Source organism: Rhinichthys klamathensis, unplaced genomic scaffold (genome assembly GCF_029890125.1).
Source record: "Rhinichthys klamathensis goyatoka isolate OS25496 unplaced genomic scaffold, OSU_Roscu_1.1 h1tg000754l_1, whole genome shotgun sequence".
Taxonomy (NCBI): domain Eukaryota; kingdom Metazoa; phylum Chordata; class Actinopteri; order Cypriniformes; family Leuciscidae; genus Rhinichthys; species Rhinichthys klamathensis.
In genome coordinates this window covers 337,929-354,119 of record NW_026607160.1, presented here as the reverse complement: position 1 = coordinate 354,119, position 16,191 = coordinate 337,929, and the positions used below count along the sequence as shown (strand labels likewise).

At 37.9% G+C, this 16,191-nt stretch overlaps 1 protein-coding gene across 1 annotated transcript in view; it reads left to right on the top strand.

Moving 5' to 3' along the window:
• The first annotated feature begins 358 nt into the window (after positions 1 to 358).
• The window catches only part of flvcr2a (FLVCR heme transporter 2a), a 38,670-nt gene continuing 22,837 nt past the window's right edge, over positions 359 to 16,191 (top strand). The window contains exons 1-5 of the mRNA XM_056242803.1: positions 359 to 1,129; positions 8,293 to 8,434; positions 8,954 to 9,094; positions 14,260 to 14,327; positions 15,001 to 15,104. Of these exons, the coding sequence (XP_056098778.1) occupies positions 578 to 1,129; positions 8,293 to 8,434; positions 8,954 to 9,094; positions 14,260 to 14,327; positions 15,001 to 15,104 (1,007 nt within the window). The 5' untranslated portion in view covers positions 359 to 577. The remainder of the gene's footprint in view (positions 1,130 to 8,292; positions 8,435 to 8,953; positions 9,095 to 14,259; positions 14,328 to 15,000; positions 15,105 to 16,191) is intronic.

Genomic DNA, 16,191 nt, shown 5'->3' with positions numbered 1-16,191 from the left:
AATCCTAATTACGAGATACAAATTCTAAAACATGACATATTAAGAAATAATTGTAACGCTTGATATGTAATATATATATATATATATATATATATATATTAGAATTATGAAATTTTAATGTCATAATTAAGATTTAGCAAAGCACTTTTCTAATGTGGCAACTATACCACTATTGTTCTTGTGCAGATCTGTCATAATGTGCTGGTTTGCGCAGTAGCTAATGATTAACAGCAGATCACGTGCTAGAGTTCCACTCGGAGTGATGATGATGATGATGATGATGATGATGATGATGATGATGATGATGATGTGGAGTCTGAAGCTCACGCGCATGAATCAGTGACAGAAGTAGAGTTGTTTCTGGAGGGATTGATGATTCTGTCTTCACCCTTGTACTGAATCAGTTTTATTGGGTCTGAAACAAAGTCTGTCCTGATGTTTTGGGACTCGTGTGATCTTAGGAAATCTGCAACGGCTCAATTTATGCGTCTGGAATATAGTTTCTTAATATAATAGAGGGACGCGATTCTGGATTCATGATAAAAGTTTGACTGACGGTGGATTTTAACTGTCCAAAATGTGCGAAAAAGGCGACAGTCCCTCTGGAAAGGACGATCTTCAGACGAAAAGTAACACGGATCACGTCGAACTTCGCGAGTGCAGAGACACGAACACTGTTCCCGGCTGTAACACTCGTGTATACCGGAGACGATGGCTCATTCTGCTTCTCTTCAGCTCATATTCACTGTGCAACGCGTTCCAGTGGATCCAGTATGGAATCATCAACAACATCTTCATGAAATTCTACAACGTCTCTTCATTCGCCATCGACTGGCTGTCGATGATCTATATGTTGACTTATATCCCGTTGATATTCCCAGTGACATGGCTATTGGAGAGGAAGGGTCTCCGGGTGATCGCGCTGTTCGCAGCCTCCGTCAACTGCGCGGGGACCTGGATCAAAGTCGCCAGCGTCCAGCCAAACCTGTTCTGGGTCACTATGCTCGGACAGTTCACCTGCTCCTTTGCTCAGGTGTTCATTTTAGGGATGCCGTCTCAGGTGGCGTCCGTGTGGTTCGGTTCCGATGAAGTGTCCACCGCCTGCGCCATCGGCGTGTTTGGAAACCAGGTGCGTAAAAGCGCACGAACTGTAACATAACGCAAAACACACACCTCGTGCATATAAGTCATATTAATCAACTAGGTTACACTAAACCCTTACGAAAATGAACCATGGTTTTACTACAAATAGCCTAAAACAAAAACAAAAAACATGGTTGCAATAATGGTCACCACAAATGACCCATATTTTTGCTACACTAACCATAGTTTTTTGTAACCATGGAATTTGTAGTTAAACTGTTATAGCATACAAATGGTAATCAGTTGCCCAAAAATATGGTGGTTAGTACACTTTTACCACAATAAAACCATGGTTAAGTTCTCAGACTTTCAACGAATGAGTCGTGTGCATTTTTCACGTAAATTATAGAAACTCGTAGAGCGCAAATGTGAGGTTGGTCACGGTGGGGTTTTGTTAACAGACAGGAAGTTTGAATTAAACTCCAACTTTTGATACATTACCCTGCTTGTTGTCGAAAGCGGCCGCAAATTAGGCGCTAATTGGAGCGTTTACACCTTGCTCATTACGCAAGTATACATTACTACAGCGTTTTCAAACAATATTCCAGTAGCCTAACCCAGAAAGTTAGATTCGACTACAGTTCTGTCTGACTCGGATCACACCGAATAGACGCTCACTTACACTCTTAAAAAATAGGCTTCTTTATTTGGCATATTGAAGAACCTTTAACATCCACGGAACCTTTCCATTCCACATATCGTTTCGTTTTTTAGTGGGAAAATTCTGTTTATTTAAATGTTGTTCACACTAAGAAAAAAATAAGTTATTTTAAGAACTGTTCACTGAAAGGATCTTTGGGGAACCAACAATGTTTTTTTGGCGTCACTGCGAAAACCATAATTTGAAACCATTGGTAGCCTATCGAAATCGCGTGCACGTGAGGACGTAACTATAGCAACAGCAGCTGTTCAGACAAAACATGAGTAGCGTTATTATTTATCACTTCATTACGCATATCTTTAGTAGCCTATATCGCAAAAAAAAATTGTTTTTAAAGCGTGTGTTTTAAATAACTGCGCATTCAAGCCTAATTCACTGGTCAAAAAACGCTTGGGCACCAATTATGTTAACATCAAAACAGTGTTTCATGGCTTTATTAAACTATAAAATGATAAGATTGCTTTGCCATATTCAGTACCTGACAGGTTAGATGTCACCTTTAGTTAGGCTATGTGAAATATGGTCTCTTTTGAAACTCTGAGTGCCATTCACATAAACGCGTTTTTGAGTTTAAAACGTGAGATGCAAGACACGTTTTTAAAAGTTGAACTTCTTTTAATGGGTCCTGTAATGCACTTTTCACAAGATGTAAAAAAAGTCTCTTATGTCCCAACCTGATCTAGAAGCTCCTCGTTATACTTTTAATAAATAAAATCCACCGCATAATTCATATTATAGCGAACACTGATAAAGTCACAGTAAAATACAGTGCATATAGTAACAGGGATGATGTGAAACCCCATCCTCATGATGGATATTGCTGTCTTTAGAGGGCGAGAGCGATAATCTCAGCAGATTAGATGGATAAGGACATGTGCATACAAGCGTGTGAAGTTCCCACTCGTTTACACGGAAGAAATGCAGCACATGATAAGACCATCCACTTATCTAAGCTAACACAGGGACAGTGATTTTATTGTTATAATGTTATTCTAATATTAGAGTTATTATTGGCTGACCGAAGAGCACATGCCACACAGAACCAAACACACACACTGGGCAGACGAGCAGGACAAAAAACATATGCACTTGCATATATTAATTCTTACAAAAATAATACAAAATAAATAATACTCAATACTTTATACAGCTGCTGCAGGCAACAATATGAGGCAAGATGAATGAAATGCACAGATCATAATATATCTGTTATGAAAATCAAAAAGAGAATTTAAAAGACAGCACTATAGACCGCTCAAAACCGCTCAATCAAATGTTATTTACTGACAGTATTGGCCCTTCGATGAATGTTAAACATGCATTGAAAAGCTACAGGACTTTTAATGCGGTGGTAAAAATCCTAGGTTTGATAACCTTAAAAATTATTCGGGATCTGTTTCTGCTTCATCTAAACCATAACAATTATTTCCGTTGATTTAACCTAATTTGTCGGATTGATAACCACAATTTTCATGGAAATCAAAACGACCCAGTGTGCTTTGCACATTATTCCTTCCTTGCATATTGTTTGGTAACACTTTACTTGAAGGGGTGTGCATAAGACTGACATGACACCTTCATAATCATGACAGGACACATGTCATGAATATGAAGGAGGGTTTATGCATGTTTATGACAACTGTCATTAAGTGTCATTCGCTCAATTATGACATTTTTAATGCAAATAAATATGACATTGTTTGAGATGTCTTTGTTATGACAACTTGACATAAACCAATTCATCATAACCTGTCAGTGTCTTAGTCATAACAGCTTGATATTAATAAGACAACACAACCTGTCATAAACATGTCATAAACATGACATAGCAGATTAATTATCAAACTTAAGAAACTTTAGCTTTATGGGTTAACATTACATTAAACTGTCATGTGGCTGGTTTTGACATTGGCTGTCATGAGGACATTATAACTGTCATGAATATTTTTCTTGACCTCGACTACAGTGGTACACATTGAATTTGTCATTAAAATGTTATAATGGCCTTATGACAGCCAATGTCAAAACCAACCACATGACAGTTTAATGTAATGTTAACCCATAAAGCTAAAGTTTCTTAAGTTTGAGAAATGTGTGTTGTCTAGTGTCAAGTTGTTATGACCAAGACATGTGTCATGTCATGATTATGAAGGTGTCATGTCAGTCTTATGCACACCCCTTCAAGTAAAGTGTTACCGAATCATTTATAACTGTTATATTCAAAACGTTTGTTCATTACAGCAGAAGGTTAGCTCAAACAGTAGAGCAACGCCAATGACACGAGCAATGCCAACGTCATGGGGTCAATTCCCAGGGAATGTACGAACTGATAGAGTGAATACTGTTGAATGCAATGAAAGTTGCTTTATACATGCAATGGCAACCTTCTCTATTAAAAAATCTCATGCATTCGTGTTCACTCAACTACTCATGAACACTTGGCTGTGATGTCATTCAGAAAGTGTTCTTGTCATGATCACGATATGATTCACGTTGACTGTAAGATATTGGGATGTGAGTACAGAGCTCAACACAGGGTGTGTATGCTTCTATTAGATGTGGACAGGGTGGGGATTTCATGTAAATGTGGACAAAGTACACAACCTCCTTACTTGAGTGAAAGCACAGATACTACCGGTCAAATATTACTCCGTTACAAGTAAAAGTTTTAAAGACCGATTTTTACTTAAGTTAAAGTACAGAAGTACTTGTTTTTAAAAGTACTTAAGTATCAAAAGTAAAAAGTAAATGTCAATGCATTGTTTTATTATTGTTGCATTGTTATGGTACCTTATACCTCTGAAGCAACCTAGTGAATACACCCACCAGTTTGTGAAATTAAGAGCTTTTAGGGTGTTATAAAACCTATCGAAATTAAACAACTGAATTGACAAAAAAAGACAGACATAATCATCTTCATTTTTTTATTTAAAACTCCTACCACCCCAACAAAAGACGTACACATCTATGTGTATAGTAAAGTCCAACAGCAATACTGCTTCGACAAAAAGCAAAACAGAAATACATATTTGCCATGAAAACAAAACTTTCAAAACGTTAGTTGTGAATCATCCCTACACTGACATTACTACTTACTACTCGAGGACCTTGACAGAAATGTAGTGGAGTAAAAAGTACAATATTTGTCTTTCAAATGTAGTAAAGTTAAAGTAACAAGTTTCCAGAAAGTAAAGTACACATAGTTAAAAAGTGTACTTAAGTACAATACTCAAGTAAATGTACTACAGTCCACCTCTGTGTAAATGAGATAACTGTAAACACTTGTCTCGCGCTGAGCTTATGGATGGGAGTTTTAGAAGGCACTGAAGGCATGAGATGTTAGACTGTGTCCTCACACACATTTCTCAATTACCGGCTCTGAAATGAAAGATGACCCCTGTGACCCCATGGCTTTGTAGCACACTAGTAAATAACAAAAATCATATTTCTCATCATCACTCTGAGCGCTTTCATCAAGGGTCCTGTTTCACCTGGTGTGTTCAAGACATGTCGGAAAGAGCGTATTGATGAGTTGAATGCACACGAACGCCACTACAAAGTCTTAAATAGCAGTGGGAAGCTCCCCTGTGGTGAGAATCCAGCTTTTAATGTTGTTTATGTGTGTATGTGGTGTTTTTAATATGCTTTAAGACACACCATGTGTAAGTTCATAAGTCGACAGCATTGCTGAGTATTTTCTGCTTAAAACTGCAGTGAACCAAAGACAGTCTCAAAAACACGGTTTGAAATCGCTGGTGTTTCTGACGTCACAAACGACCTTGTAACCAATCAGATCAACGTGTGATCGTCAACCAGTGGATCTCTGAGCTGAGCGAGTGAGTGGAGGCGGGGCTCATTTGCATATTCATAGAACCCATAGACTGTAAGGAAAGATGGACGACGCCCCCTTCTCTTCCATTTGAGAAAAGTGAAGCCGCCAAAGTCCTAAGATGGCGCTTACATCTTGTGCAGATTTGGGTCCTGCTTCTGCGCAGTAGTGAGTGTGAAGTGGAGCCGCGATATCAAGGTCCCGCCCCTCACTCTCGCACACGCTCTCGCAGAAACCGTTAGTACAGTGTTTACTGCAGAACAACTCATTATGTTAGTGTAAAATAAACAGTTATGGACATATAAATTAAAGCTGAAGCTCCAATCTCCTCCTGAAAATTCCCCCAAAAAGTCATTTGGTGCCTCAGTGACTACTTCGTTTAGCTGTCAATCACAGCTGTCAATCATGACGTCACATTCAACTAACTAAGACCAAACTTATTTAAAAAAACGAACAGTTAAACTTACATCAGCGTGATAAAAACTACCTTAAATGACAGAAAATCTGTCTTTGGAATCTTTGGAAAAAAATTATTTGAAGTGTAATTTGATTGTTTAGTTTCCATCAGACTAGAGGACGGGTTTTATGACCGATACCGGGACCAGCCACCAGGGGGCGATCGAGAGGCTATGGCTTCACTTTTCAGCACTTGAGTGGTTAAAAAAGCTTAAATATGTAATTTTGGTGATCAAAGATGAGTTTTAAGGAATAAAATGATTGACTACAGGGGGATCTTTATGATTTGGGGGCGTGTCAGTGAGAAACATGGTGGAATACCACAATACTTACAGGTGTTTGCACTGTCAGGCTAATTGCCAGCACAATATATGATAGCCTTGTAATATAACAATACGGTAAAGTTTACAGTGCCTTCTTAAATGAATTAAAAACACACCTGATGCACATCTTTGTTCTTCATTTTCTAGAAGTAGTGTTTAAAAACTTTGCTGTATTTTTGTGTAGTTAAGTAAGAGATGGTACACCCCCATCTTGCTCCAACGTCGTAAACACGACTTCCCAACCCGTTTATACGAACTTCACAAAAGGACTTGAATACACCATTAATGTGAATCTTGTGGAAAACACTTTTGTAGTTACACTAGTCTGTCGCATTTGGACAGATGCTGAAAGTCAGGTCCACATTGCAGTTTACTCACAATATTCGGCTTATGGATCTCTAGTTTATTTGCTATTAAGTTCCTCAAGCACAGATTTGATGGCACGAACCTTGCAAACTTTAGCAAATCCAGTTGAAATGTCATGAGAACTAGGACTCATTAGGGTCTGATTAATTCCACCTGTGTGTGATTAAGTCGTTTGTTTTCGCCTTTATAAGCTCTGTAGTTTCAGTCGTTCATTGCGAAGTCTTGTTTGTTACACTGCAATTCTGAGCGCTTTATCCTGGTTCCCATTTAATGGTCTTGATCTTCTGCCTATTCCCTGTTTGCCTGTGTCTTGGACTCTTGGGCCATTTACACGACACCGTTTTCAACTAAAAACGTAGAACTTTTAATGCGTTTTGGCCGTTCATTTATACGACAACGGCGTTTTGGGAGCCTGAAAACTCAAACTTTTGAAAACGGGTTTCAAAGTGCAAGTTTTTGAAAACGGTCTCCGTGTAAACAACAAAATCGTGAATCTCTGAAGACGATGCCGTCATGCACATGCGTATAACATGTTCAGTCTATAGTGTTTCATCGCCATCTAGTGGCCTGGCAGCAGAATACAGCGTTTCTAGACGTTTTCGCGGGTCCGTGTGAATGGGGATTGTTTTGACAATGGTGTCGTCTGTACACGGAAAACTCAAGGAAAAACTTTTCCGTTTTAAGGCGCATCATTGTCGTGTAAACGTACCCTTGTTTGCCCGGTAGTTTTGACCTTCTTCCTGTAGTTTGTATTGTGATTGTGGATTTCACCCTATTAAATCTGTGTATGGATCTTCAATCTGTGTTAAAATCGTGTTAAGATGAAATTTATATGTCCTCATACATTTCACCACAAACAATGAAAGGGTAAGAAAAGCTGCATTATAGCTAAAGCTTAGAGGTTTTTCTGTATGACATTGCAGACGTGTAATGAGAGGTCTGTAATGTGGACCGGATGAAAGGTGTGTATTTGCGGCCGGATAGGGTTGTGTGGATTTCCCTTATATGGAGATGGACTTGGCGTGTTTTATGAAAATCACTAACCTTGGGCATACGGTCACTCACTTAGAATAATAAAATCATTACACTCTAAAAAAAGCAGGGTTGTTTTAACCCAAATTTGGGTCAAATATGGTCAAACCCAGCCATTGGGTTACATTTTTAAATTACAGTACATTTTCAACCCAACGGTTGAGTTTGTCCATATTTGACCCAAATTTGGGTTAAAACAACTCTTTTTTGTTGTTGTTTTTTTGCATATACACATGTGTTGTGAATTAGGTGCTTTTTTTGTGAGAAAAATATACCATACAAAATAACCCATGCAATTATTAGTGAATGCAACCCAATGTTTCCAGGCAGACTGATAAAACTGTCCAATGCCGTTAATACTGGAGGTTGCATAAAACCAGCCAATAAGAATAGAGCTTTTCAGAGTTTTTTGTTTTTGCAGAATGTCTTTCAGTTTCATGTGAGTTTAGGTCAACTCTAATTCTTTATTTCTTCCCCATCAGCTTGGTATTGCTATTGGTTTCTTGCTCCCGCCTGTCCTCGTGCCGAACGTGGAGGACATCAGTGAACTGGCTCAACACATCCGAGTCATGTTCTTCATCACAGCCGCTGTGGCCAGCCTCATCTTTCTGCTGGTTGTGTTCGGTGAGCACTTCTTCGTTCAGCAGTAAAGTGCAGCATAAATGAACATCTAACATGACTGATGCAGTAGTTTTATTATCCGTCAAATCAATGGATAAAATCTCCTCTGCTCTTTAACATAAACACATTGTCTTCAGCTTCTGTTTATGAAGGCTCAAACTTGCAGAAATCAAAAATACATGGGTAACGTCTCATATCTGGGTTTACAAAGTAATTTCTGTCTCTATTAATGGAGTGAATGACATGGTTTGGTTTTGGAAACACGAGCAGAACACATTTCCGTGCAAATCGTTCAATAAATCCATTCGAATGCAATTAACAGAAGTAGTGTTTACATGCAATTTACTTCTCATGTATAATGAATGATGCTCAATGTTTTTGCCATATCATTATATCAATGATTGTAATAATTTGTCAGTTTTGTCTAAAATGACACAGGGCCATGTTGATTGATTGATAATGTTCTGGTTTAATGAATTGCTTTTGTGGTGTTGGTGGTTTTGATGGTCTAATATGCTTCAGTGTTTCAGGATAAACCGGAAAAGCCTCCGTCTCCAGCTCAGGTAGCACTCAGAGAAATGCCCACGGGACAGAGTTCGTACATGGCTTCAATCGCAAGACTCTTCTGCAACAAGCCCTTCATCCTCCTCCTCATCAGTTACGGTACACACCGCTAATTCTTATTCGTATACTTAAAGCACATTGTACCTTTGCATATTTTGCTCAGTGTGTCTGAACTATTGTACTATTGTAATTAGGAGCATTATCTAATTATATTTTAAAGTCCCCGCCAGCCAACATGTGTGGGCCCCACATGGTTTATGCTTGGGGTATGTGGGTACCAAGTGGGTGTGGTCCCAAAATGGGCATCTTATCTGGGGCCCACTTGGGTCAGCTACGTAGGTCCCACATGGGCAAAAACAGGTGGGCTCCCTATGTGGGTCCTAGTTGGGTCACTAATGGGAAATGAGTGCATGGGCTCAAAATGGGCAACACAAATGGGGCCCATTTGGGTTTATCAAATGGGTTAGACATTGGCAAACACAACCAGTCCATAAAGGCTGCCTACATGAGCCCAAGGTAGTACCCACATAGGTAATCTCTATATGGGTTATGAATGGGAAAAATATATGGGGCCCACTTTGATAACCCATATGGGTCAGACATGGGCAAACACAATCAGTCCTATATAGGCTGCCTACATGAGCCCAAGGTGGCACCCACGTAGGTAATCTCTATATGGGTTTTGAATGGGGCAATACATATGGGACCGGCTTGGCCAAAATATATGGGTCAGACATGGGCAAACACAATCAGTCCCAAATAGGCTACCTACATAGGCCCAAGGTAGTGCCAACATAGGTAATCTCTATATGGGTTTTGAATGGGTAAATACATATGGGGCCCACTTGGCCAAAACATATGGGTAATACATGGGCAAACACAATCAGTCCCATATAGGCTGCCTACATGGGCCTAAGGTAGTTCCCACATAGGTAATCTCTATATGGGATATGAATGGGAAAAACATATGGGGCCCACTTTGATAAACCGTATGGGTCAGACATGGGCCAACACAATCAGTCCCATATAGGCTGCAGTAGTGGCAAATTCACAATCTTTGGTTCAGGTCTTCAAAGTCTGGTTCAGGTCTCAAAGAAATCTTTCAGAGTCGAAGTTTCAGGTCTCAGAAGAATTAACTTTATTGACAAGCAAAAAAGTGAGATGCCAGCTGGCCATCTGACTTGCAATGGTTTGCACTCAAATCTTATACCTTTTTCTTATCACTTTGTGTCCAATTAGTGTTTGTATTATTATCTTTTTACACAATGGGCATCTGTATTACTATCCTTTTACACAATGGGCATCTGTATTACTATCCTTTTACACAATGGGCATTTGTATTATTATCCTTTTCTTGGTGGCACATCGTTACATTGTATATAATATGTTTATCTTCCAGTGCTTCCTTTTCCACTCTCTTGTCCCTGTCCTCGTGTGCCCTATCCTCACATGCCCTGTGACCTAGTTTTCAGCATTCAGACTCATGTATAAGACAGATGAAATATGAAATTCTCCAACACCGCCTACATGAGCCCAAGGTAGTTCCCACATATGGAAATCTCTATATAAGTTATGAATGGGAAAAACATATGGGGCCCACTTTAATAAACCAAATGGGTCAGACAATGGCAAACACAATCAGTCCCATATAGGCTGCCTACATGGGCCTAAGGTAGTTCCCACATAGGTAATCTCTATATGGGTTCTGAATGGGTAAATACATATGGGACCCGCTTGGCCAAACCATATGGGTCATACATGGGCAAACACAATCAGTCCCATATAGGCTGCCTACATGGGCCTAAGGTAGTTCCCACATAGGTAATCTCTATATGGGATATGAATGGGAAAAAATATGGGGCCCACTTTGATAAAGCAAATGGGTCAGACATGGGCCAACACAATCAGTCCCATATAGGCTGCCTACATGAGCCCAAGGTAGTTCCCACATAAGTAATATCTATATGGATTCTGAATGCAGAAATATATACGAGTATAATTGTGAATATAATGAATTATGTAATAAATATAAATTGTGCATCTGTAAATTACTTCATAAACTATACACTTGTAAATAACATATCTGTGCAAACATTAAAACAATTATATACAGTATATTTATAATTTATAATCCTTGTTAAAATACCACTAACAGTCGACCATGGAATATTTAGTAGTGAGGAAATTTCACAAATGGACTTATTACACAGGTGGAAACCTATCACGGTACCACGCTTGAATTCACTGAGCTCCTGAAAGCGACCTATGTTTTCACACATGTTTGTAGAAGCAGTCTGGATGGTGCTTGATTTTATACAACTGTGGCCATGGAAGTGATTGAAACACCCACATTCAATGATTTGGAGGGGTGTCCCAATACTGTTGGCAATATAGTGTATGTGGGTACAGTATTGGCCATGGCTCTTCAAATCCAGTCCTGGAGTGTTGGTGTTCAGCAGACATTAGTTCTTCCAACCCTAACCATTGACATTAAATATTCAAAGTGTCAACTTTTAGTGGTCTGATTTTGTGAGTTACTGCAAAATGCTTCTCAATATAGTTATTTTAAAATGTATACAAATGGTTCAAAATATCCAGAAAATGGTCACTGTACAATATGAAGAACGGGTTACAGAAGCTAATTATCTATCAAAATAATGGAATTATAATGGCTTAGAGATGGGTAGAAGAAATCAACCCCCTAGCAACAGCCATATAAATACTCTGGCTTTCTGGTCAGTCGGTTAGTGACAATGTAATTCTAGAGATTTTAAATACTGGGGTTAGGGTTTTGATTATTGAAAGGGGCACATCAGTCCAGATGATGAAATAGCCCAAGTAAAGAAAGTTAGAATGTAAAATCAGGGTTTGAAGGGAAAATTCAATGTAAATTCAGATATCATATTTGCAGCATATACAGGAGTACAGAATGTACACAATGTAACGTTTAATATAACGTTTAATGCTAAACAGTTGAAAAGTGATTTTTTTTTTTTTTTTTACAAAATCTGTATGTTGAATCAATGTCATGTCTTCAAGAAATACATAACCTTTGAATTATTATTATTTTAGCATTGTATGATATTTTGATCAAAACACCACTTCAAAAATCTAAATTTGTGTTAAAATAGAATTCATTATATTATTAACAATAATAATAATAATGGATATAATTTCAATCTCAACAGAGAAGTGCAGAAGAAACTTTTTTGCTTTGTGTGATTTTGTTCGGGTTTACAATTTTGTGTGTGTGCCTAAAGTTTACCTAGCAGGATTGCATTTTTATTCACACACTTTTTATAAAAACACTAATCAAATAATATAGCCACCAGTATTCAATAATTGTATCCCTTAAATCTCATCTTTGATCACCAAAATTACATATTTAAACGTTTTTCCTTATGTCATACCTTAAAATATCATGAAAGTAACTCGACACCCGTGCCTCATTTAGTATACGCGGCTCTATGAATATGATGATGATGATGATTTATTTGTCCTCGAGAGGAAATTTGTTTCCACCATAGATGCGTACATAATACAAACACACATGTATAACATATTAAGAACATGAACATATAAACATCTACAAAAAACAACGCAGAAAAATCAACAAAAAAACAACAACAAGAGAGCATACCTGACGTATGCAAATGAGCCCCGCCTCCACTCACTCACTCAGCTCAGAGATCCACTGGTTGACGATCACACGTTGATCTGATTGGTTACAAGGTCGTTTGTGACGTCAGAAACACCAGCGATTTCACACCGTGTTTTTGAGACTGTCTTTGGTTCACTGCAGTTTTAAGCAGAAAATACTCAGCAATGCTGTCGACTTATGAACTTACACATGGTTTGTCTTAAAGCATATTAAAAACACCACATACACACATAAACAACATTAAAAGCTGGATTTACACCACAGGGGGACTTTAAACAATGATTCAGATATAATTTTTAGATGGCCGTGGCTCTTAACATTTTTGACACAAATGCCCCCCATATACAGTAGGCCAAAACATTTTCACAGCATTTAAAACCTTTATCAGCGCAGTCTGAAATCTTGATATATTTTTGCACAAGTCAAGCTCTTGCAAAGCTTTACATTTCATGATTTTTGATTTTTCAGTTTATCTATTTTGTATGTGTATATTTTATCTGTTATATACTGTATATATATATATAAAATGTGTCATATAAAAAGTAAATTATGCATAATTGACAGGTAACACTTTACTTGAAGGGGTGTGCATAAGAGTAACATGACACCTTCATAATCATGATATGACACATGTTATGAATATGAAGGAAGTTGTATGCATGTTTATGACAACTGTCATTAAGTGTCATTCGCTCAATTATGACATTTTTTATGCAAATATGACATTGTTTGAGATGTCTTTGTTATGACACCTTGACATAAACTAATACATCATAACCTGTCAGTGTCTTTGTCATAACAACTTGACATTACTAAGACAACACAACATGTCATAAACATGACATAGCAGATTAATTATCAAACTTAAGAAACCACTTAGCTTTATTGGTTAACATTACATTAAACTGTCATATGGTTGGTTTTGACATTGGCTGTCATGAAGCCATTATAACTGTTTAATGACAAATTTAATTTGTACCACTGTAGTTGAGGTCACGAAAAATATTCATGACACAGTTATAATGGCCTTATGACAGCCAATGTCAAAACCAACCACATGACAGTTTAACTTAATTTAATGTCAAGTTGTCATGACAAAGACACTGACCGGTTATGATGTTATGGTTTATGTCAAGGTGTCATAACAAAGACATCTTAAACAATGTCATATTTGCATTCAAAATGTCATTGAGCGAAAGACACTTAATGACAGTTGTCATAAACATGCATGAAACCTCCTTCATATTCATGACCTGTGTCCTCTCATGATTATGAAGGTGTCATGTCAGTCTTATGTACACCCCTTCAAGTAAAGTGTTACCACTTATTTGCTTAATTGACAATGTCATCTAAAAATACAGTGACCAAAAAATATAAATAGTCAAATATAAAAATTAATAAATAATCATGACCCAAACAAACAGCAGTGGAGTCAATGTCATTATATCTGGCCCAGTTTTGCTGCTCAAATGAACAGATTGCAGTTGTTTTCAATTACACACCTTCACATTTAACCATCAAATTGTTATAATTCCACCCAGTTTTAATCCTGTGATTCATGTTTATTTGAAAGCATGTTTGTCCCTGTCTTTGTGTTTCCCAGGACTGAACGTTGGATGTTTCTACGCCGTTTCCACGCTGTTGAACAGGATGATAATCGAGCATTACCCGGTGAGTCCATGCCGTCCTGATCATCCGGTTCCACATACAGACAGCTCTACTTCTAAATGATGCATACAAAAAGTATTATTTTATTTTTTGGAGATTGTAATAGCGTGGTATTTTCTTTAAATACACTGGACTACATATCATGGTATATGATTATGGCAGTTACAAAGCTTCACAAATGTTATTTTAACTCTTCCAGTTAATTTTTGCACTGCTAACATCAATAACAGCTTTAACTTGCGGGATAATCCAGGGATAGCTTTGCATTTCACGATTATAATGTGTCATTTCTTTGCCTTCACGTCGCGCATTAAAATTGTGTAATGCACACCTAGCTGTGGATTATCCCTTGCATAAACCATATTGTATGTATGGTAAGTATTGTGGTTTTGTCATCTGACGCCAACACTGCACCATGGTACTTTTTACTTTTGTATATTTGGAGAAAACATATAATTTATACACTGTTAAGGGGCTTTTCAGTTTCTTCGTCATTAATATTCTTAGCAAATCCTCCATTAAAGTCTGACAGTACTTTATTTTTCTCCAAGTGATCAGACTCAGTGTATTGTGTTACCTAAACACATGGCTACCTTGGATTTAAGTGCATGAAAACATGGTTTTAAGGGTTGATGTATTGAAGATATCTCAGATATCATTACTGTCTGAAGCACAGGGTGAAGAGGTGAATGCTGGGAGAATTGGTTTGACTCTTGTCATTGCTGGCGTGGTTGGCTCTCTGATCTGTGGAATCTGGCTAGACAAGACCAAGACTTATAAGTAAGTGATGCATTCTCTACTATTACATTTTCCCCCTGAGATCCACATATCATGATAGCAAAGTTTTTTAATAAAGCTCAAAAACAGTGATATTTTTGATGCAGCTGCTTGAGTTTGTGTTCTGATACATGTTTTGAGTGGTATTGCATGTGCATTTGTGTTCCTTTAGTAATTAACATAAAATATCCAGACATTTAAGATCCACAGATGATTTTAATTTTTCTAGTATACACTGTAAAAATTATTTTTCGAATTTGTAAATGAATTGTGCAGGTGCAGGTTGACGAAGGAGAAGCTTAGAGACACGGATCTATGTGACTATCATTTTTAATAAAATAAACCAGATAATACAAATGCTACAGGCAAACACTAATGTAACTTAGAAAATAACCCAAAAACTAACTGAGGAAACTGAGGAGTATAAATACACAGGGCAACGATAAACTAAACAAGACACAGGTGAAGTCAATCAACTTTATTTCTATAGCACTTTATACAATACAGATTGTTTCAAAGCAGCTTTACAGTGATAACCGGAAAAATGATTTCAGATGTTGTTCAGCTGAAGTGTTGATTCAGTTCTGTTGTAAAGATCATCAATATTTAAATTAGTTAATTTAATCTATAAAGCAGTTTTGCGAACAAAATGTCATCGTCCAGCTCAGTTCGGTTCTCATACAACAGCGTCAGTACAGTCAGATCAATAATATTGTTTAATATTAAGTTGACAAATGAGAACATACTTAGTAAACAAGGAAACGAGACGCTGCGTCGTGGTGTTGACTCACATGAGCCGCTGTCTACACACACCAATCTGGCTGGCCAAACGTATGGGCGTTGTAACGTAGCGTAGCGTAGCGTAGCGCGTCACCGAGGGTGGCACAGCATCTCGTTCCCTTCTCATGGAACCGGGTTACATAAATTGTACGTAACCAAACTTCGACGCTGTTTCATACCGTTGAAACTATGGGAACTTCAATACTAATGTTGCCACTCCCAGGGTAACAGCTTGCCCCCAGTTCCCCCGCCTCATAGGAGAGGGTGACAGCATCTGTAATCCAATGCGAGATATACGTTGCTTAGTGTT